This window comes from Crinia signifera, chromosome 2, assembly GCF_055691185.1.
Source record: "Crinia signifera chromosome 2, ASM5569118v1, whole genome shotgun sequence".
NCBI classification, from domain to species: Eukaryota; Metazoa; Chordata; class Amphibia; order Anura; family Myobatrachidae; genus Crinia; species Crinia signifera.
Window position 1 is genome coordinate 320,678,277 of NC_139218.1, and position 18,052 is coordinate 320,696,328.

An 18,052-nucleotide genomic window follows, 5' to 3' on the forward strand; every position below is an offset into this window, starting at 1 on the left:
CTCTGTTCAAAAAGGCTAGATTGCTCCTGTTTTTACAGGAGGGGTTTAACTCCGGACTTAAACTGAATACACTTAAAGTGCAGGTTTCAGCACTTTCAGTTTTTTTCCAGAAGCGTATAGCGCTCATTCCGGAAGTCCACACCTTTTTCCAGGGGGTGCTGAGGCTTCAGCCCCCTATCCGCCCACCTACGGCTCCCTGGGACCTTGAGTTGGTCCTCAGGTATTTGAGGTCTTCAACATTTGAACCATTAGAGGAGGTAGATCTTCGTTACCTCACATGGAAGGTGGTTCTTCTTTTGGCTCTGGCCTCGGCCAGACGCGTTTCTGAATTGGGAGCGCTTTCTTGTCGCTCTCCATTCCTCCAGTTTCACTCGGACAGAGCGGAGCTCCGTACCAGTCTTTCCTTCCTTCCAAAGGTGGTCTCAGCGTTTCACGCAAACCAACCCATTGTGGTTCCAGCTTTTGCAGAGGCTTCATCTGAGGATAGGTCTTTGGATGTGGTAAGGGCTTTGCGAATTTATGTTTCTCGCACAGCCTCTCTTCGCAGGACGGATGTCCTGTTTGTTACCTACGACCCAGTGCGCCGTGGATGGCCAGCGTCAAAGCAAACACTGGCCAGATGGATACGTCTGACAATTCGTCAGGCATACCTTGCTGAGGCTCAAACGCCTCCGGCTAACATAGGTGCGCACTCCACCAGATCGGTGGGTCCTTCATGGGCGGCTGCCCGTGGGGTCTCCCTGCAACAGCTCTGTCGGGCTGCGACATGGTCAGGTCGTCATACCTTTGCGCGCTTTTATAGGTTTGACACCTTTGCGGCTCCAGCTTCTCAGTTTGGCCGCTCTGTTTTAAGGGGATCTCAGCGCTCACCCACCCGGGTTGAAAGCTCTGGGACGTCCCCAGTGTAACTCCAGTGACACCTAGTGGATGAAGGAGAAAGAGGGATTTTGTACTTACCGTAAATCCTTTTCTCCGAGTCCACAGGTGTCACTGGACGCCCACCTCAGCGCTGTTCTCCACCTGTTTCGTTCAGTGTTAGGTTCCTATTGGGTAACCTCTGGAGTTTTCCCTTGTCAGGGTCAGTTAACATGTTTATTACACACCGGTCTTGTCTGGTTTGACTCTGTGTGTCTGTTGTTTTTTTCATTTATTCTTATATATATATATATATATATCTTTTTCCACTATACGTGTTGAATGATGTTATGTTGTGATGAACCTCCTCTCGGATGTGTGTTGTATCTCTCTGCTCCCTTTCGGGCACGATCTTTATGACTGCCTGGGAGGGGAAGTAGAAGGGGAGGAGTTGGTCACATGTATTAATTATTTTAAAGTGCCCATGCTCCCTGCGGTCGCCTTCTATTCCCCAGTGTAACTCCAGTGACACCTGTGGACTCGGAGAAAAGGATTTACGGTAAGTACAAAATCCCTCTTTTCCATTCCAAACTAGTCACACCCTGAAACAATTCGTTTTCCCACAAAATTTGTGATGCCACCGGGACCGATTTTGCAGCAGCAGCACCTTTTGGGAGTGCTCTGTGGAAGTGCGTGTGCCCTGTGAGTTTTTCGATTCTTTGCACATTTAACTGTGTGAACATTGCACTTGCATGGACCTCTGAATCAGACCCTACGGGGGAATACTTTCAGCCATGTATGGAAAAACCTCCTCTGGGTTTTATACTGGAACAATATTAATGTTTTCTTCATGCAGTAACCATTGGATGATACTCCCTGACCTGTTGCTTCAGTGTTTAATGCTTAATCAAACACCCCCCCTTCTCTCCCCCTGGTGGTAAGGAATTTATGTAGTGGCGGTGTATGATTGGATGGCATATTAAGAAAATACATTTATCCTAAATGATGATTTCCATCGCTACTTATTCATGTTTGTTGGTCCCTTTAGTGTCCCTCAAAAAATTTTATGTAATAAAAATAAACCCTAAAATAAAACTGTCTGATATAATCTATAGGATATCACAGATGTACTTACTTATGCTTAATTATTGACGTCTGATATCTTTCTGTTTAACTACTTGGTTGTCTTGTACGCTTTTTTTTTTCTACTCTAAACTTTCAATCATGATTAATCTCTAAAGAGGCATACACATAGGATGATCAAACTAGATTGCTTAGAAATAAAGCCCGGATCATCACTCCTTGTGTATGGCTCTGGACATCTGCGGTGCGTGGTCCCGTGCGCCGCCCTTGCATCGGCAAGCGGGGTGAGCGACTGTCATGTTTGTACGAGGGCGAGTGTTGTTACAGACACGGAAGTGAGCATCTGTAACATGGAGTGTACACCAGGGTTGCCTACCTGACCCTCTCCATGGGGGAGAAAATGCTGTTCCTGGCCTTCCCTGGTAATGTATGATTGCCATCACCTGTGGTGAGCTAGGTAACGGATAAGAAAGGTGTTTCACCACCGGTGATGGCAATCATACATTACACACTAGGCGATATTGTAAACCATACCACTTAAAACGCCCTTTCTGAGTGAGATTATGATCACTATCGCCTAGTGTGTGTGGGGCTGTACCCGGCCTCGTGTAGTAATCACGCTGCTCTATCTTCTCGTAGTGTTAGCTGCCCAATGCCATACATTCCTCTGCTGTTACAAATGTCTGTATAACTTTCGACTTCCTTTACAGCGCCTTAGAATTTCTGCTGGACAACAATGCTGATCCTTCAATTCGTGATAAACAGGGATATGCTGCTGTTCACTATGCAGCTGCTTATGGCAACAGACAGAATTTGGAACTAGTAAGTATCTGACAGCACTTTAGTCAAGCTAAACCTCCATCCTGGTTTTCCCTTAATTCTTTCTAGTGTTTTGTTTATGTGAACAAATGTTAACACTGCATTTATGTGTTACAGCTCCTAGAGATGTCCTTTAACTGCCTGGAGGATGTGGAAAGCACTGTACCAGTTAGCCCTTTGCACTTAGCTGTAAGTATTGTAGTTACTATAGTAAGAACTTGGAATCTCTGAAATGTCCTCTTACAGTTTGTATGTATGTTGGCAGAAAAAGCATATACCTGAAATGTAGATTGGCTGTCTAGTCTTCAGTGCACACTTATGTTCTTATTGTTTTACATCTTTTGACTCCTAAAGATACTATGTTATTGCGTACAGGTCAGAAGGGTTTCCTCACGCTTTGTGAAGTCTCCAGTGTCCCATTAGGAAATAAGAGAATTACGTTGTACTTGCTGTTAAATCTTTTTCTTCGAATTCTTAGGGAACATTGTATACCTTGCTTACACTCCCTTATAGTATGTAGTATGTCTTCACGGAGTTAAACCATTGTATGTTGTAAGATCAGTTTAGTAGTTACCCCATTCACTCTTCCTTACCAGCTAGTCAGCTCCTAACTGTTGAGTGTGGTATGAGCTTCCAACATTCGGAATTCAGACAGTAGTCCAGGGTTGCCGACTCTCCCGGAATGGCCGGGGCCCCCTTCCTGGCCCCCCCCCGGAAGGGTGGACAACAATGTTCCCTCTAATTTTACGAAGGCTTTGTGCAGAAAAAGATATTGGCTGTGCAACTTTGGAAGGAAATGTACATTTTTGTGCGTCACATAACGTATACAGGCCTAGGTTTCGAGTTCTGTTGAGTTAATAAAGCAATTTGAATGTTTACAGACTTCACACACCACACATATAGACTATAGCAGTGATTTTCAACCTTATTAAACTCGTGGCACACTAAAACAAGATTTTAACCTTTGTGCGCTCAGTTGTAATGTCTGTGCGCGGGCTCGGCGAGTTGTGTGCACGCGCACAGCTTAGAGGGAACACTGGTGGACAACCCTCCCGGATTCAGGGGGGACACCCCCCCCCCCCCCCTGCTCCCCGGATTGCGGCATTAAAATGCCACAATCCTCGCGCCTCAGAGGGGGCGGAGCTAAAATGACACCAGCACATAATTTTAGCCCCACCCCCTCCACAGATCCGCGAATTCGGACGTTTGCCATCATGGGGCGGGGCTTAGGGACGTCACACTTAAGCCCCGCCCCCTGAGCAGCTGCTGGAAGAGGAGAGGAGAATTATAAAGTCGTCAACCCTGCAGTAGTCTGACATTGGAATCCCAGCTGCCGCTACTCAAACAGTGGGCGAGTGCAACTAAGCCCATTGTGGACTCTTTGTGCTCGCAGCATCTGCTATTTTCCCTCTATGGGGGTCGTGGACCCCCACGAGGGAGAATAGCCTGGTAACTCGGGTCTCCGATATCGGTCCAATGACCGTTGGAATCCTGACTGTCATGAGGTTGTCTGAGATCCCTAACTGCCCTACTAGTCTGGGTTTTAAAAATGACAGGAGCTAGTTGATTGGTACTTTATCACTCCCCCACAGTCTTTGAAATGACTTCGGATTTGATTGGTTGCTTTGGGCAACTACTCCACATTATCTCTCTAGAAAGGTGTTATGCAATTGTATAATTGTTAGCATAGCCAGCTGCCACTCCTGCATGCCTGCTATTCATTTGTTAGCAGATGGGCTATTCAGCTGTTGCTCTTGTTGGGCATGATCAACTCACGGCGCCAGCATTTTAGCTCGTACTCCCCGGTGGCTAAACATGATACTTAATTTGCGCGGTCAGCTTGATAAAAAGAATCAATAGAATATCGACCACAATGTCTGGTCACTTTAGACTGGAGATCCTGCTGCTATAATTAAATTCCTTGCTAATTCTTCTTCACGCTCTCTTCACTATTGTCTTAATGTACTAAGGTTCTTGACAGTTGGAGGGGTGGAGCAGGTACCTGCTATAAGCCCCAGTAGGTACAAAAATCTTTTCATAAATAATCACAGCACACACCAGCCTCCAAAAATTCAATAACATGAAGGTTATCTCCTTTTTAACATGTATATGTTTGACACCTATTGATGTCCAAGCCAATAAAAATCTATTCCCATTATGTTTGCAGGCCTATAATGGTCACTGCGATACCCTAAAAGCTCTAGCGGAAACGCTGGTGAACCTGGATGTTCGTGACCACAAGGGCCGCACTGCGCTTTACCTCGCCACAGAAAGGGGTTTCACGGAGTGTGTTGAGCTTCTGATGAGCCACGGGGCTTCCCCTCTCGTCAAGGACCGCAAAAAGAAATGGACACCATTGCATGTAGCAGGTAAGGCGGCATGGCAGTTTGCTCATGGTTTTTTAGGTTGTATATTATGTGAAATGAGGTACAGGTGAGAATGGATTCAGTATGAAATCCCGACCGACAAAATCCCGACAAGGGGAGGACGTGGATCGCCCCCCCTTGAGGGCTCGCCACGCAGCGGGCCCGGTGCCTCGCTACGCTCGGCGCGCTAATTTATTCTCCCTCCAGGGGTGTCGTGGACACCCACGGAGAGAGAAACTGTCGGGATTCTGAACGCCGGGATCCCGACCGCCGGGATTTAAACTGCATCCCGTGAGAATGGCTATTTGGTAAGTAACCAAATTGTCATGAGCAAGTCATTTTCAGTACAATTAGTAATTCCATAGCCTGTCCTGATGGGGAGATTTTTGTGACGTGTGTGGGGTTTTTTTTCTCTCTTCTCCCCCTTTATACTTCTGGATCAGTTTTGTACACCATTGCAACTTTTCCTTCAATGTTTTTTTGGAAACCATTGAAGGAAATATTTGCGTAGCTGAGACAAGATTATGGTCACCCTTTCATATTTTTGCACCATAAGACGCACCTTAGTTTTTGGAGGAGGAAAACAGAAAAAAAATATTCTGAACCAAATAGTGTAATAAAATATTTAATATTGTATGCCCCCCTCCCCTGGTACTTGCATGCCCGCTCCCCGAAAAAAAAATATGGTAATATTTAATTTTTTTCTCTTTATTCCTTCCTAAGCTGCCTCTGGAAACACTGATGTGTTGCACCTGCTGATCGACAGTAGTGAGAGACCGGACATTACTGATGTGACGGATGCACATGGGCAGTGAGTTCTTTAGCAGTTCAATGTCTGTACTTGAGTGTCTGACTCATTCATACATGTATCTCAATTGCCATAAAGCCATGTCTATAGTTAGAGAACTCCCCGTTTTTTAATATCTTCTCCCAAATACAGAATAGGGTGGTGTCGAAAGACACTTCTCACCATTTTTTTTTTTTTTTTTTAGGCTGAATGTACATTAAACCTATTCAATAAAAGTGCAAATTTTTTTGACTTCTTGTCTGTGCCGTATATTTCGATCAAACACATGGATTGGCGAATTGATTGCAGATCCACATGTTTTTGTCACATTTTTTTTTTTTTTTTATAAACAAAAAAAAAGTGACACAATCAACGAACTAAAAAATTGCTGCACTTGATTACTAAAGTCTGGTTTTTTTTCCGCTAGACAAAAAAAAGAACTGACTTAATTGATTTCCCCCACATATAGTGTTTATAGTTAAGGCCCATACACACTAGAAGATTTTCATTTGAAAAGACTTTGCCAAAATCTCTGACAGATATACCTTTCACCAAAGTAGTTCGTACACACTGAGCTATTTTCCCCAAAGAGCAAGAGATTTTCAGGAGGCAAAAGACTTTGCTGAAAATCTTTCATATTAAAGGCTATTTACATAATGGGCGGGTTTTAATTCCAATGGTGGGAGCAAGGGCCATCTAATAATTCAGTGCCACTAGGAATTTTGGGGTCTGGGACTGATTTTCAGTCTGCCCCCCCCCCCCCCCCCCCCCCCTCCCCGTACCTTTGTCGGCATCTGTGTTGAGGGTGAGGGGAGTGCGGTGGGATGCGGGGGGGGGGGTGCGATGGGACACGGGCACGGGGAGTGCGGTGGAACACGGATGAGTTAGTGGTTCCGCTCCTGAGCTTTACGCTAGCGTCTGACATCAGGCGACGGAGTCTCTGCTGCTGCTGGCTGCAGCGGCTCGGCTCACCGGCACTGCGGGGGTGCTGAGGATAGAGCTGCCTGGACCCTACCCTCTGTCAGAGCGGCGGGGCCCGGGACAGTTGTCCCCATAGCACTCCTGTTCAATGCATATCATTAGTGGGCAGTGGTGCCAGTAATATATACATTGCTGGCCTGTGCCAGCAATGTATATATTATTGGCTAATAAATCAAACATCATTGGTGCCCACTGGCACTGGCTTATGAAACTCATTGGTGCCCAGCGATGCCAGTAATATATACATTGCTGGCACATGCCAGCAATGTATATATTACTGGCTTAAGGATCTCATTGGTGCCCAGTGGTGCCATTAATATATACATTGCTGGCACATGCCAGCAATGTATATATTACTGGCTTAAGGATCTCATTGGTGCCCAGTGGTGCCATCAATATATACATTGCTGGCACATGCCAGCAATGTATATATTACTGGCTTAAAAATGAAAACATTGGTGGACAGTGGTGCTCCGTGTGGAGCAGGACAGAGTGAGGCGGAGGAAGCAGGGTGTAGGGGGGCGGGGCTTCAGCGTGTCCGTCAGTGTGGCCGGGCGTCAGAGCTCTGGGACCCAGGAGAACAGGAGGACGGCGGGGGAGCGATGCTCTGCAGCATCCAGCCGCAGCAGCAGACTGAGCGGGGCAGCGCGGACCAATCCTGCAGGGTGAGTATTATGACAGACGAGGGGCGGGGCGGCGGGGGGCAGCGGGGCGGTCCGCCGGGCTGAAAGTGGTTAATCTTTCAGCCCGGCCGGCGTACACACATGGCGATGATGGATGAAAAACCATCCATCATCGCCACATCTGCTGGTAAAACCAGCAGATGAACCACTTAACTAGCGATGATGCGGGAGCGCGCATCATCGCTAATCGGCAATCTCTGGGGCATACACACTGGGCGATTTTCAGCCGAAAATCGCTCAAAACGGCTGTTTTGACCGATTTTCAGCTGAAAATCGTCAAGTGTGTATGGGCCTTAAGTGGTATACAAGATCTAATTCTTTGCAGTGGTCATAAGGTTTTTAGGTTATGATTGTACAAAATGCTATTTTGTTATGTTATATGCACCTGTATAGGTATTTTAGTTGGCAAATGTTCATTTTTATGGTCATTAATGCAGTGCAATGTTTTACTTGATGTGCTAGAACCCCCCTTATGCTTGCTGTGATGAATGGACATGTTGACTGTGTTCACTTGCTGCTGGAGAAAGGAGCCACTGTAGATTCTGGAGATAAAAGAGGGAGAACCACACTACACAGAGCGGTGAGCAGAGCGATTGATTATGGTTTGTTCCATATGGTTGGGCCATTTTGAATTTGAGTTTAAGTCCAATTTCTTGTGTGCCTGCAGTCAGTTACTGGTTGTGAAGACTGTGTGGGGGCTCTGCTGGACCACGATGCCTTTGTGCTGTGTCGGGATTACAAGGGACGCACACCAATTCACTTTGCTTCAGCTTGCGGCCATGCTACACTGGTGCACGTGTACTTGCAGGTTGCACTCTCTACAGACCCACTGGATGCAGTGGTGGATTACAACGGATACACTCCCATGCACTGGGCTGCTTACAATGGTGAGACCTAATGCCTAATATTGTCTTAGATAAGCATACCAGCCTAAAAGAATTGATTTAATGGAGTTCACTGCCTCGTGTATGCTGTATTTAGCTTTGTTTACTTCATTTTCCAGGGCACGAAGATTGTTTGGAATTGTTACTTGAACACAACCCATCTGCTTACCTCGAAGGAAACCCTTTCACCCCTTTGCACTGTGCAGTGTAAGTCTGTCTGGGACTTCTTTATTTTTTATATTTTTAATATTTTTTACACTGCTTTATACCTTTTTCTTTGCAATATCCTTGCAGAATTAACAGCCAAGACAGTTCGGCTGAAATGCTTATAACGGCTATTGGTGCCAAGATTGTGAACAGCAAAGATGCCAAAGGGAGGTTGGTATAAGCAACGTGCTAAGCCACTCATTATTACTTTAGAGTAATAAGTCTGTATTTCCGAAGCCCTTCTGATCGGGTTAATTCCCAATATTTTTTTTTAAAAAAAGCAATGCTTTCACTAGAAAGATACGGCGAGTAAAATAATTTTATTTTAGTTATGGTCCATAAACATGACCTTTATAAGCACTGGGCTTTACAACCCAATGCTTTTTGTAGGTTAACCTCTTTTTGCAACCAGCAAAAAAACCTTATTTGGAGTTCATTTAAATACCAGTTGGGGACATATCCTCTAGCCTTTCAATTACATTTTTATAAAAATTATCAAAAACCTTAATTTAAATGTTCATGCCATAGGTACTACTTTATCATGGGGAGGATGCGGAGGTAGAAAGAGTGTTGGCATATCTATAATTCAGGCATATTGGTTTTTAGATATACCCTTCAGGGTGGGTGTTTGGATGCAACATTCTACCTCTTAAGACCAGAGATGTTCAAAGGACACAGTGGGGGTAAAAGTCTGCAAAAGTAGAGAACCCTGGGACATCACAGAATGTTATGGCCTATATTCAGAATGACTGACTGAAGTTGTAATCCTAAAACAAATAGGTTTTCAACCCTGGAGCGGTTGGCCACATTTTATGGTCTGGCTGGGGTAAGATGAAGCTGTAGCTCTTAATTTTATAGATCAATCTTCCTTGGTTGTGAAGAAAATTGGCTGCGTTTCTTTGCATTTGGTTTTTCACTAAGAAATCCCAGCATCTTTGCCCCCAATATTTGCAGGAGAACATTTTAGATTTTTAATTTGACCATTAACTCTTAATCATGCAGTGACCATTACCACCTAGTGCTATGATGTGGTAGTGCTATAAGATAGTTAAGGAGTGGGGTTTATGATCAGCAGTCTGTGTCCACCTACTTTCCCTTGGAGAAAAATAATCGTGGAGGTTTTTGTACTTACCATTAAATCCTTTCTTTGGTTCCTCCTTTGGGAGATACTGGAGACTATGGGTATAGTAGGTGCTGGAGGAGTATAAGCACTAAATAGGGACTACAGCGGTTGCCCCTCACTTATACCCTATTGTCCTCAATAAGGAAGGTGGACTTAACCATTGCAATCAAGGCCTCTCCGTTCATGTAACAGCTCTAAATCCGGTTGGAAAATATCTTCCTCATGATAGGAGAGCGCACAATCCAAATCGTAAGCCCACAGTGATGACCAAGAGAATATACTTTTGTGTTTATGGGGTACTACAGCCGGTTCCAGCATCTTCTGCAGGGACATAACTGAAACTCAAGGAAGTTGCTCAACAAAGGCTGAATAATCTGGTTTACGGGAATCTTAAGATGGCTATACATCATGGCTAAAGATTGTCAGATCTGTCTGGTAGGAACAAAAACCTGGAAATGGATGAGAGCATTCAGCTCTTACCAGGTTTTTTTGTCCCTACCAGTCAGATCTGACAAAATCTTTAGGTGAATGGCCAGCTTAAGTCTTGCACAAACCTGCTTGAGATTGTCCAGATGGGTGTAATTGTTTTGACAGTTGAAGCATAGCCTGTTGGAGCGTATTCCTATGGTTGGTCAGATGGGGGACCTGGCACGGATAATGGATTCGGACACAACCACAGTGAAACATGTCTTGCATGTATGGAATTTCTGTCCAAAAGCCCCTCTTGGAAAGCTGTAGAAGATTTTCTCTTGATAGTCCTGCTGAACAGGTTGTTTTAATGACCGGATATGCCTTATAAACTTTTGTAATCACAATAGCAGTGTACAGGCTAGTGTGGGAAAGGACACATGGTTAAAATTCACTCCAAGAAAAATAAAACTATTCCAGTAGAGCGGATACATTTAGTAATTGGCAAACAGTAAAGGCTGCTTTGATCCCACACATACAGAGAAGTTTGCTTTGTCAGGCTATACACAAACTACTAGTAAAAATGTATAGAGACAAACTAGAGCTTCACACAAAAAACAAACATACATTGAGGTATAGTGGTGTATTTAGGAACTCTTTTGGCTTCCATGCTTGACATGGTTGTGTGCTGCTGGTACCCAGGGGGAGGAGCACTGGGAAGAAACTCCTTCACAGGGCTGACGTCCCAGAGCCAAAATTGTTTTTGAAAAACAGTGCCTTATTGTGCTGTGTTGGTGGTTTAGGGAGGAAGCTTTCACTGCCCCAACCCCTCTCTACACATGCCACTGCCTCTAATAGAGCCGAGCTTTCCAAATAGGCGTCACACTAATATGAGTCTCAAATTTATAGCTGCTAAAGCCAGTGGCTTCGACTGGGGGAATTCAGACTGGTTCTTGCAGGAAACCATCCGCTCAGTGGCTCCCCCGGTGAAGATTGACAGGCCTCTGAAATTATTGAAGCTCTCCCAAAAGTTAAAATCAAGTTCAAAATAAAGAAAAGGAAAAACCATTTGAATCCGCCCCCTGTGCGCAATGCCACAAGCAAAGAGGTTGGGGCCAGCACAGGCCGAAGTGAAATTTTATTTCAGCACTAGGACGCAGTATATAGTAGGATGAGCCTGTGCTGTAAAGGATTGAACGATTCAATGCCCAGGCTACTCGAGCACCTGCTATACCCAGTTACCAGTGCCCCCCTGGAAAAAAAAGAGAAATTAGTTATTTTCTTAAGTAAATGTTATGTTAATTATGGTTTCCACTCGCTCTTTCTCTCAATGGTATGGTATAGGTTGCCTACAGTTGGGTTTGCGATGGTCATTTCTCCGACATCGGAATCCCGACTGTCAGGAGCCAGATAGGGGGTTCAAGTCCCACCTATTCTATTTTACTTCTATGGGGGTCGTGAACCCTCACAAGGCAAAATAGTTGGCATTCCAACTGTCAGGCTACTGATAGTTGGGATTCTGATGTCAAAGAAACGACAGTCGGAATCTCAACTCTTGGTGACTTATCCAGTACTCCTCTTAACAACCTTTGCCTTTCTGTTCGCTAGGACTCCTCTTCATGCTGCAGCCTTTGCTGACCACGTGAATGGTTTACAACTACTGCTGCAGAACCAGGCTGAGGTAGATGCCACTGACCAGTCAGGACGGACGCCACTGATGACAGCCGCAGAGAACGGAAGAACTGCCGCAGTTGGTAAGATTCGACTTTGCTTGACAAAATACACTAAAAATGTTTATTAAGAAGTGTATCTTTCTCTTGGCTCTGTTTTAATCAGGATTTCTCTTGTTATTTTTTAGAGTTCCTACTGTTGAAAGCAGATTTAACTGTGATGGACATAAACAAGAACACTGCTCTTCACCTAGCCTGCAGCAAGGTGCCTGGCTCTGCTTATTAATAAGTCTATTGAATAAGAATCACCATGTCAGTGTTTTCACTGTTGAACATTGATGATACGCTTTGAAGATGCTTTTCCTGAGCGGTCATATATAGCTCAGGGGTTTGCAGACCTTGAAGTGTTTACATTTGAAAATGTTAGCACTCTGTTCTTAAAATGTAATATTTTGTGCGGTATAAAAAAACGCAGGTTATACCTAAACAGATATTTTACAGTTTCCAGGGGTTTTAATTAATACAGATCTGAAATTTCTTTATTCAGATTTAACCAGGTTTCATGTTCATGCTAGTTTTGCTGCGTTCTATTACCCAAAGTTCCTTTTTTTCTCCTTCCATAATTCTTTTGTTCTTATTGAGTGATGTAATAACTTGGCATTGTGGCCTAGTGACAAGGGATGGGGGTGTCACTTGGGGGCATTGGGTGTACAAGGGACCAAATACTGTAACTGAACAGTGAGACTTTAGATGCAACTGTATGAAATTGTAGATTGCTTATACAGAGAGAGAGCCCATGCACCAAATACATTTTCCCTGTGATAAACCGAGTTCAGATTTTGTGATGCAAATTTTCTATTTAAATATTATGGGGTGACTGTATGAAACCGTGCAGAGAGATCAAGTACCAGACAAACTGCTCAAATTTGCGCTTTACAGGCTTAGTTGATACCGCACTAGACCCTTCCCTTGGGCTCCACCCACTTTGGTTTTGGTGGAACTAAAGAGACCAACTTGTGATGGCATTTAAAAATATATGGCAGGCATGGGGAATCCTTGGCCCCCCAGCTGTTGTTCAACTACACATCCCAGCATGCCCTGCAGCAGTTTTAGCATGTCAAAATAGCAAAACTGTGCAGGGAATTCTGTGTTTTGTAGTTCAACAGATGGAGGGGCCAATGATTTACTGTCCTTGCCCTAGGGAATAACATTTCCTGAGAGTCAGATATTGAACAGGTAATGGGCCTTTGCTCCGTCGCTGCTGCCATCAGGAAGTGTGTATGCATGCACTTGTTGATACCTGCTACCTCACCGGCTCCTGACACTAATGAACTCACTGGGTACACACATCCTGTAATGCGTACCCGGCATCACAGTTGTCCTAGGACAGAGGGCTTATCTGCCATTTTTCTCGCCATGCAGGTTCTAAAGTAAGCCTTCCCTACATAGCATCAGCACATAGTTAAGTTGATGATCCTATCTTTTAGAAAACGCCTACATTGGGTTGTGTGGTTGCATTTTAGTATTTAATTTTAGTTGTCCAAATCGCTACATCCATTCAGCTTCCTTCATCTGGTTATTCTTTCCAGGGTCATGAGAAGTGTGCCTTGCTGCTTCTAGGGGAGACCCAGGATACTGGCCTTATCAATGCAACAAACAGCATGCTGCAAATGTGAGTGAAGTTGCTATACGCCCTCTGTTCCCTTGCATTAGTTTTTCTACATCAGGGGTAACCAACTCCAGTCCTCGAGAGCTACCAACAGTTAACATTTTCCAGGTCTCCTCACAGAATCACAAGTGAAGTAATTAGCTCCACCTGTGGATCATTTAAATGTCTCAGAGTACTGAATACACCTGTGTCCCAGCTAGGTGATCTAGAAAATGTGAACTGTTCATAGCTCTCGAGGACTGGAGTTGGCTACCACTGTTCTACATGGTTATGTAAAATAACGCAGCGAGTGCATTATGCATTCACACCTTGGTAGTTAGTCACTGTCCAGTACCCTGCATTAGCATTACATTCTGATTTAGCCCTGCCTGTATACGCAGACTAAAAGCAGTCCTCTAGTGAACACATTTTCCAGTATACCTTAAGAATTTCATTACTTGTATTATTATTCATCATGTGTTCATTCATGCCATGTTGTAGCATGTGTGGCTATTAGACCACACTTGTGTATTGTGATGAATTGTGGTCTACACATGGTTAAGGCAGCCATTCTGTAGCCTGTATTTTATTCTGTTCATTTGAACCCATATCATCACTACGAGTTCTCTTGATTGGACACTGGTTCCTAGCGAACTGCTGTAATATGATAATTCAGCCAGGAAATAACTGCCAGACAATAAATGCTCTTTAATTCATGAGGTCTTTATTAAACGTTGTTTTTTTCACCTCTAATTTGCTTTTGGTGGCTATGTAAATTACAGCTACCTAGAAGACACGAGTAATGACTGCAGATACAATTAGATAATACTGTTTATTAATGGAATACAGTATTTTCCTAAATTTTTTGTTTTCCTGCTAGGCCGCTCCATATTGCTGCCCGAAATGGGCTTGCATCCGTCGTCCAAGCTTTGCTTACAAGAGGAGCTACTGTTATGGCTGTGGATGAGGAAGGTGAGACTTGTACTCCCCTATCCTGTAGAATAGGTACAGAATTACATCTGTGTGTGGTGGCCTTCACTTATTGAGTGACCTGAGTGATCAGTTACTGTCTTAAGAATTTAAGGCTACCATGTCTCTCTCTCTCTCTCTTCCCTTGGTCCTGCTGCGTTTCTCAAAGCTTCTGCATTGCTGTCAGATCACTTTAAATTGGCAGTGTTTATATAGGCACTAAACCAGTGATGGCTAGCCTTGACACTCCAGCTGTTGAACTACACATCCCAGCATGCCCTGCTACAGTTTTACTATTTGGCCATGCTAAAACGGATGCAGGGCATGCTGGGATGTGTAGTTCAACAGCTGGAGTGTCCAGGTAAGCCATCACTGCCCCAAACTATGCATATTATATGTTCCTTTTTAGTGCCTATGTGTAAATAATGCCCAAGAATAACTTGTGCCACAGGTAGTGACTATTACCCCATGCCATTGGCACTATTTAGGCTCCAGAGTTAAAGCATCCCAAGAGAATGACTCCCCTCTTCTTGATAAAGGGCAGCAGGCTCCCAATTTTATGGTCTACCCAATCCTGAGATGTTTTATTGCAACATGTGAGGTGGAGACATGCCTGGATGAGCTGTTTACCTCAGTCCATGCAGAACTTATATATATTTATTTATTTATTTATATATTTATTTTTTCCCCACGGCAGAAGGTTTCTCTGTACTTTTACACCCCTCTGTGAGAACTTTAGGCACTGATCTCTCCCTACCTGTAGATCCTGTGGCTTTACTGCTGTATCACCAGATGAAGTGAAGTTGGAACCAAACATAGGTGTCGGGTCTCTTTTAGGTTGCACACTTTACCTGCAAGGATTTAGAAAACTTGCAGTTGCCTCCTTGGGTGGATAGTTCCATACTGCATCAATATCAGATCACCATCATAGGGAGTCCCTATGGGATAGGACAAATTGAGGCAATACTAAAGCCGTTGAAGGAGACTGTACTGGCATAGAGGTTCACTTCGAAGGGGTTTTTGTTTTAATCAAGCATATCTCAAATTATCTCCGTAACTGGGATTTGTGGTTCTGGATACGAAGTCCAGGAGGGCTAAGATTATGCTGACCTTTTCTTGACATGCTCTATGTGATGGCATGGGGGTCTGGAGCCAAGTTTCCCCATCTCCAATACCTTTTGATCTGCAAAACATGAAATGTTGCTGACTTTGGAGTTGGTAGTAACTGCTCTGAAGAACTGTAGTCTTCCTGTATTGTATTCTGGGGTATTTTATTCAGGCCAGAACTAGATTAGGATTTATCTGGCCACTGAGTGAAAGTTACTTTCTGCCCAAACCGAAGGGTTGGGACACAAGTAGCGGCCAAATGAGTCCCGTTCAGCGGGACCCGCTTGGCCCCAAGTAGGCTTTGTGGGGTTACACACTGTTGTGGCCAGATCCTGCAGAACAGGTTCCGGCCATTGCTGACCAGATTTCAGGGGAAACAATGTGGCAACACCACACTGTGTGAAGCACATTCTTTGTCGATGTGTGGACCCAGCCTTTGCGTTTTGGCTTTCTCTTATTTCCAAGTTCTTAAAACAAGGCATCAAACCCATATCGAAATATTATCTGCTTCTTGTGGATGTTGTCTTGGTAGTTTACTTCAGTAGCTTAGTGTGCAGCTCCCAAGCTTGCTAAGTTAAGAAGTAGTTTGCGATTGGCCACCCGTCTAGTGCCCTGAGCTATCTTGCACAATACAGGTTCTCAAACTCAGTCCTAAAGACACCACACAGGTCATGTTTTCCAGCTCACCCGGTAGATGCACTGTGTATCACACACTCTCTAGGTGGCCTGAAACACGACACCTCTGGGGACTGAGTTTGTAGGTTAGATTTACAACAAATGTTTGGGAGAGAGAAACAGTAAGCTTGGGGATTCCTAGTTTTCTTCAAGTCTTCACTTATGCACTTCAGTCCACTTATCTTCAACATATGGCCCTTAATAGCCGTCATTCTAGCACCCTGCATCGTTCAAAACCCATTGAGTTCCTCTTCCCTGCCTGGGTTATTGCTCTCTGCTGTGGTGCTTCTAGCACAGGTCTGGTCTTCATATCAGTGCTGAAATACAGACCACACTGTGCTAGCTGCACCACAGCAGAGAGCGACACACCAGACAGGGAAGATATATCAGGAGTCCTATTGGGGGAAAAAATGTCATACTCATAGCTACACATTCTATGCAAAAGGTAATGCTTTCTCAAATGCTTTGAAAGATAGTAAGGCAGTTAATTGTACATGTTTACCTCTATGAGAGAAAGATGTAGTTTCACTTACTGCCAACAGATGGCAGTGTTTTTTGGTGACGCTAGACATATGTAAATGAGAGAACCTAATTTACCTGAATGTTTTTAAATATTAATGTAATATTTTGTGTTGTATGATTCCTATAGCAATTATCTGAATTACATTTTTAACATGCAGTGGCCATTTCCAGGGCAACACCCAGTAGAAACTTTTTCCACACACTGTAGAGGGGACCTCGCAGGTTATAATCCCGCTCCCACCTACAGCTGTATTAGACCCTTTAGAAACTATTTGCTGCAGGGGCCTACACTTAGTTTTTACTGTAATAAAAGATGGGCAACTACAAAAGAAATATGCAAAATAGGTGTGTGTTCAGGTTGCAGGTCAGGAGGCACCAAAATATTAGTTTACACATCCATAGCAAAAACATTTTTAGTTAACTTGGAAGTCGGCCACAATGCTTTTGAAGATTTGCAGTGAGATCTCTATATCGATCTTTTATATATAATAAAATTCTTTCTACATGTAATATGTTGTGTATTTTAATCACAGGTATAAATAAAGTCTATAGCAAGGATCATGTACATGCCATTTGTTTGTACTCCAGGGTTATTTTAAGAGTTCTATTGGCCTGTCCAGGTTATTTTGAGGAATGGAAAAGCAAGATTTAAATTGTCTACAGAAGGGCTGGGGAACCTTATTTGTCACACGGGCCATTTAAAATGGATGAAGATTAGCGGCTGCTGCTGGAAGCATGTCACGCTCCCACCCGCATCACCACCTCACGTGAGACTCTTACATGTCTCCCATGCAGACCGCCGGGTGGGAGTGCAGGCCACACAAAGTGCCTACGGGGGCTGTTTAAGGCCTGCGGGCCGGAGGTTCCCCCACCCCTGGTCTACAGAGATCCTAAATGGTCACTTTCTGATTATTGTGAATTTATATTAACACTAATATTTATATAATCTTTTAAGTCACAGATGTATCTAAAGGTCCCCATACGTACTGTGATAAGCAGTGTGCAATGCGACGCAATGAGCTCTCCCGCAGGCATTGCACAGTACAAAAAGTATGTGCTGCACGTGCTTTTGTACTGCCCACGTGTCACATTGCACGCTGCTTATCGCAGTGTGTATGGGGACCTTTAAAATAACTGTCAATATTTATGTCCAAATAGTTTTTTAAATATCTGATTTTCTAGGACTTTAAGTATGAACTAACAATTAGCCAGTGTGACAGCAGTTAAAGTATTTCTTGTGTTAAACTCAAGTTAAGAAGACCCGT

General features: G+C 44.0%; 1 protein-coding gene across 7 annotated transcripts in view; it reads left to right on the forward strand.

Moving 5' to 3' along the window:
• The window catches only part of ANKRD52 (ankyrin repeat domain 52), a 79,711-nt gene that overhangs the window by 47,109 nt on the left and 14,550 nt on the right, over positions 1–18,052 (forward strand). For 5 of the 7 annotated variants that reach the window (XM_083169141.1, XM_083169142.1, XM_083169143.1 and 2 more), the window contains 12 exons: positions 2,649–2,760; positions 2,875–2,946; positions 4,925–5,126; positions 5,847–5,934; positions 8,037–8,154; positions 8,242–8,461; positions 8,578–8,665; positions 8,753–8,836; positions 11,805–11,950; positions 12,055–12,131; positions 13,456–13,538; positions 14,395–14,486. In XM_083169141.1, coding sequence (XP_083025267.1) covers positions 2,649–2,760; positions 2,875–2,946; positions 4,925–5,126; positions 5,847–5,934; positions 8,037–8,154; positions 8,242–8,461; positions 8,578–8,665; positions 8,753–8,836; positions 11,805–11,950; positions 12,055–12,131; positions 13,456–13,538; positions 14,395–14,486 — 1,382 coding nt within the window. The remainder of the gene's footprint in view (positions 1–2,648; positions 2,761–2,874; positions 2,947–4,924; positions 5,127–5,846; positions 5,935–8,036; positions 8,155–8,241; positions 8,462–8,577; positions 8,666–8,752; positions 8,837–11,804; positions 11,951–12,054; positions 12,132–13,455; positions 13,539–14,394; positions 14,487–18,052) is intronic. The other 2 variants (XM_083169147.1, XM_083169148.1) reach the window with 2 other exon arrangements.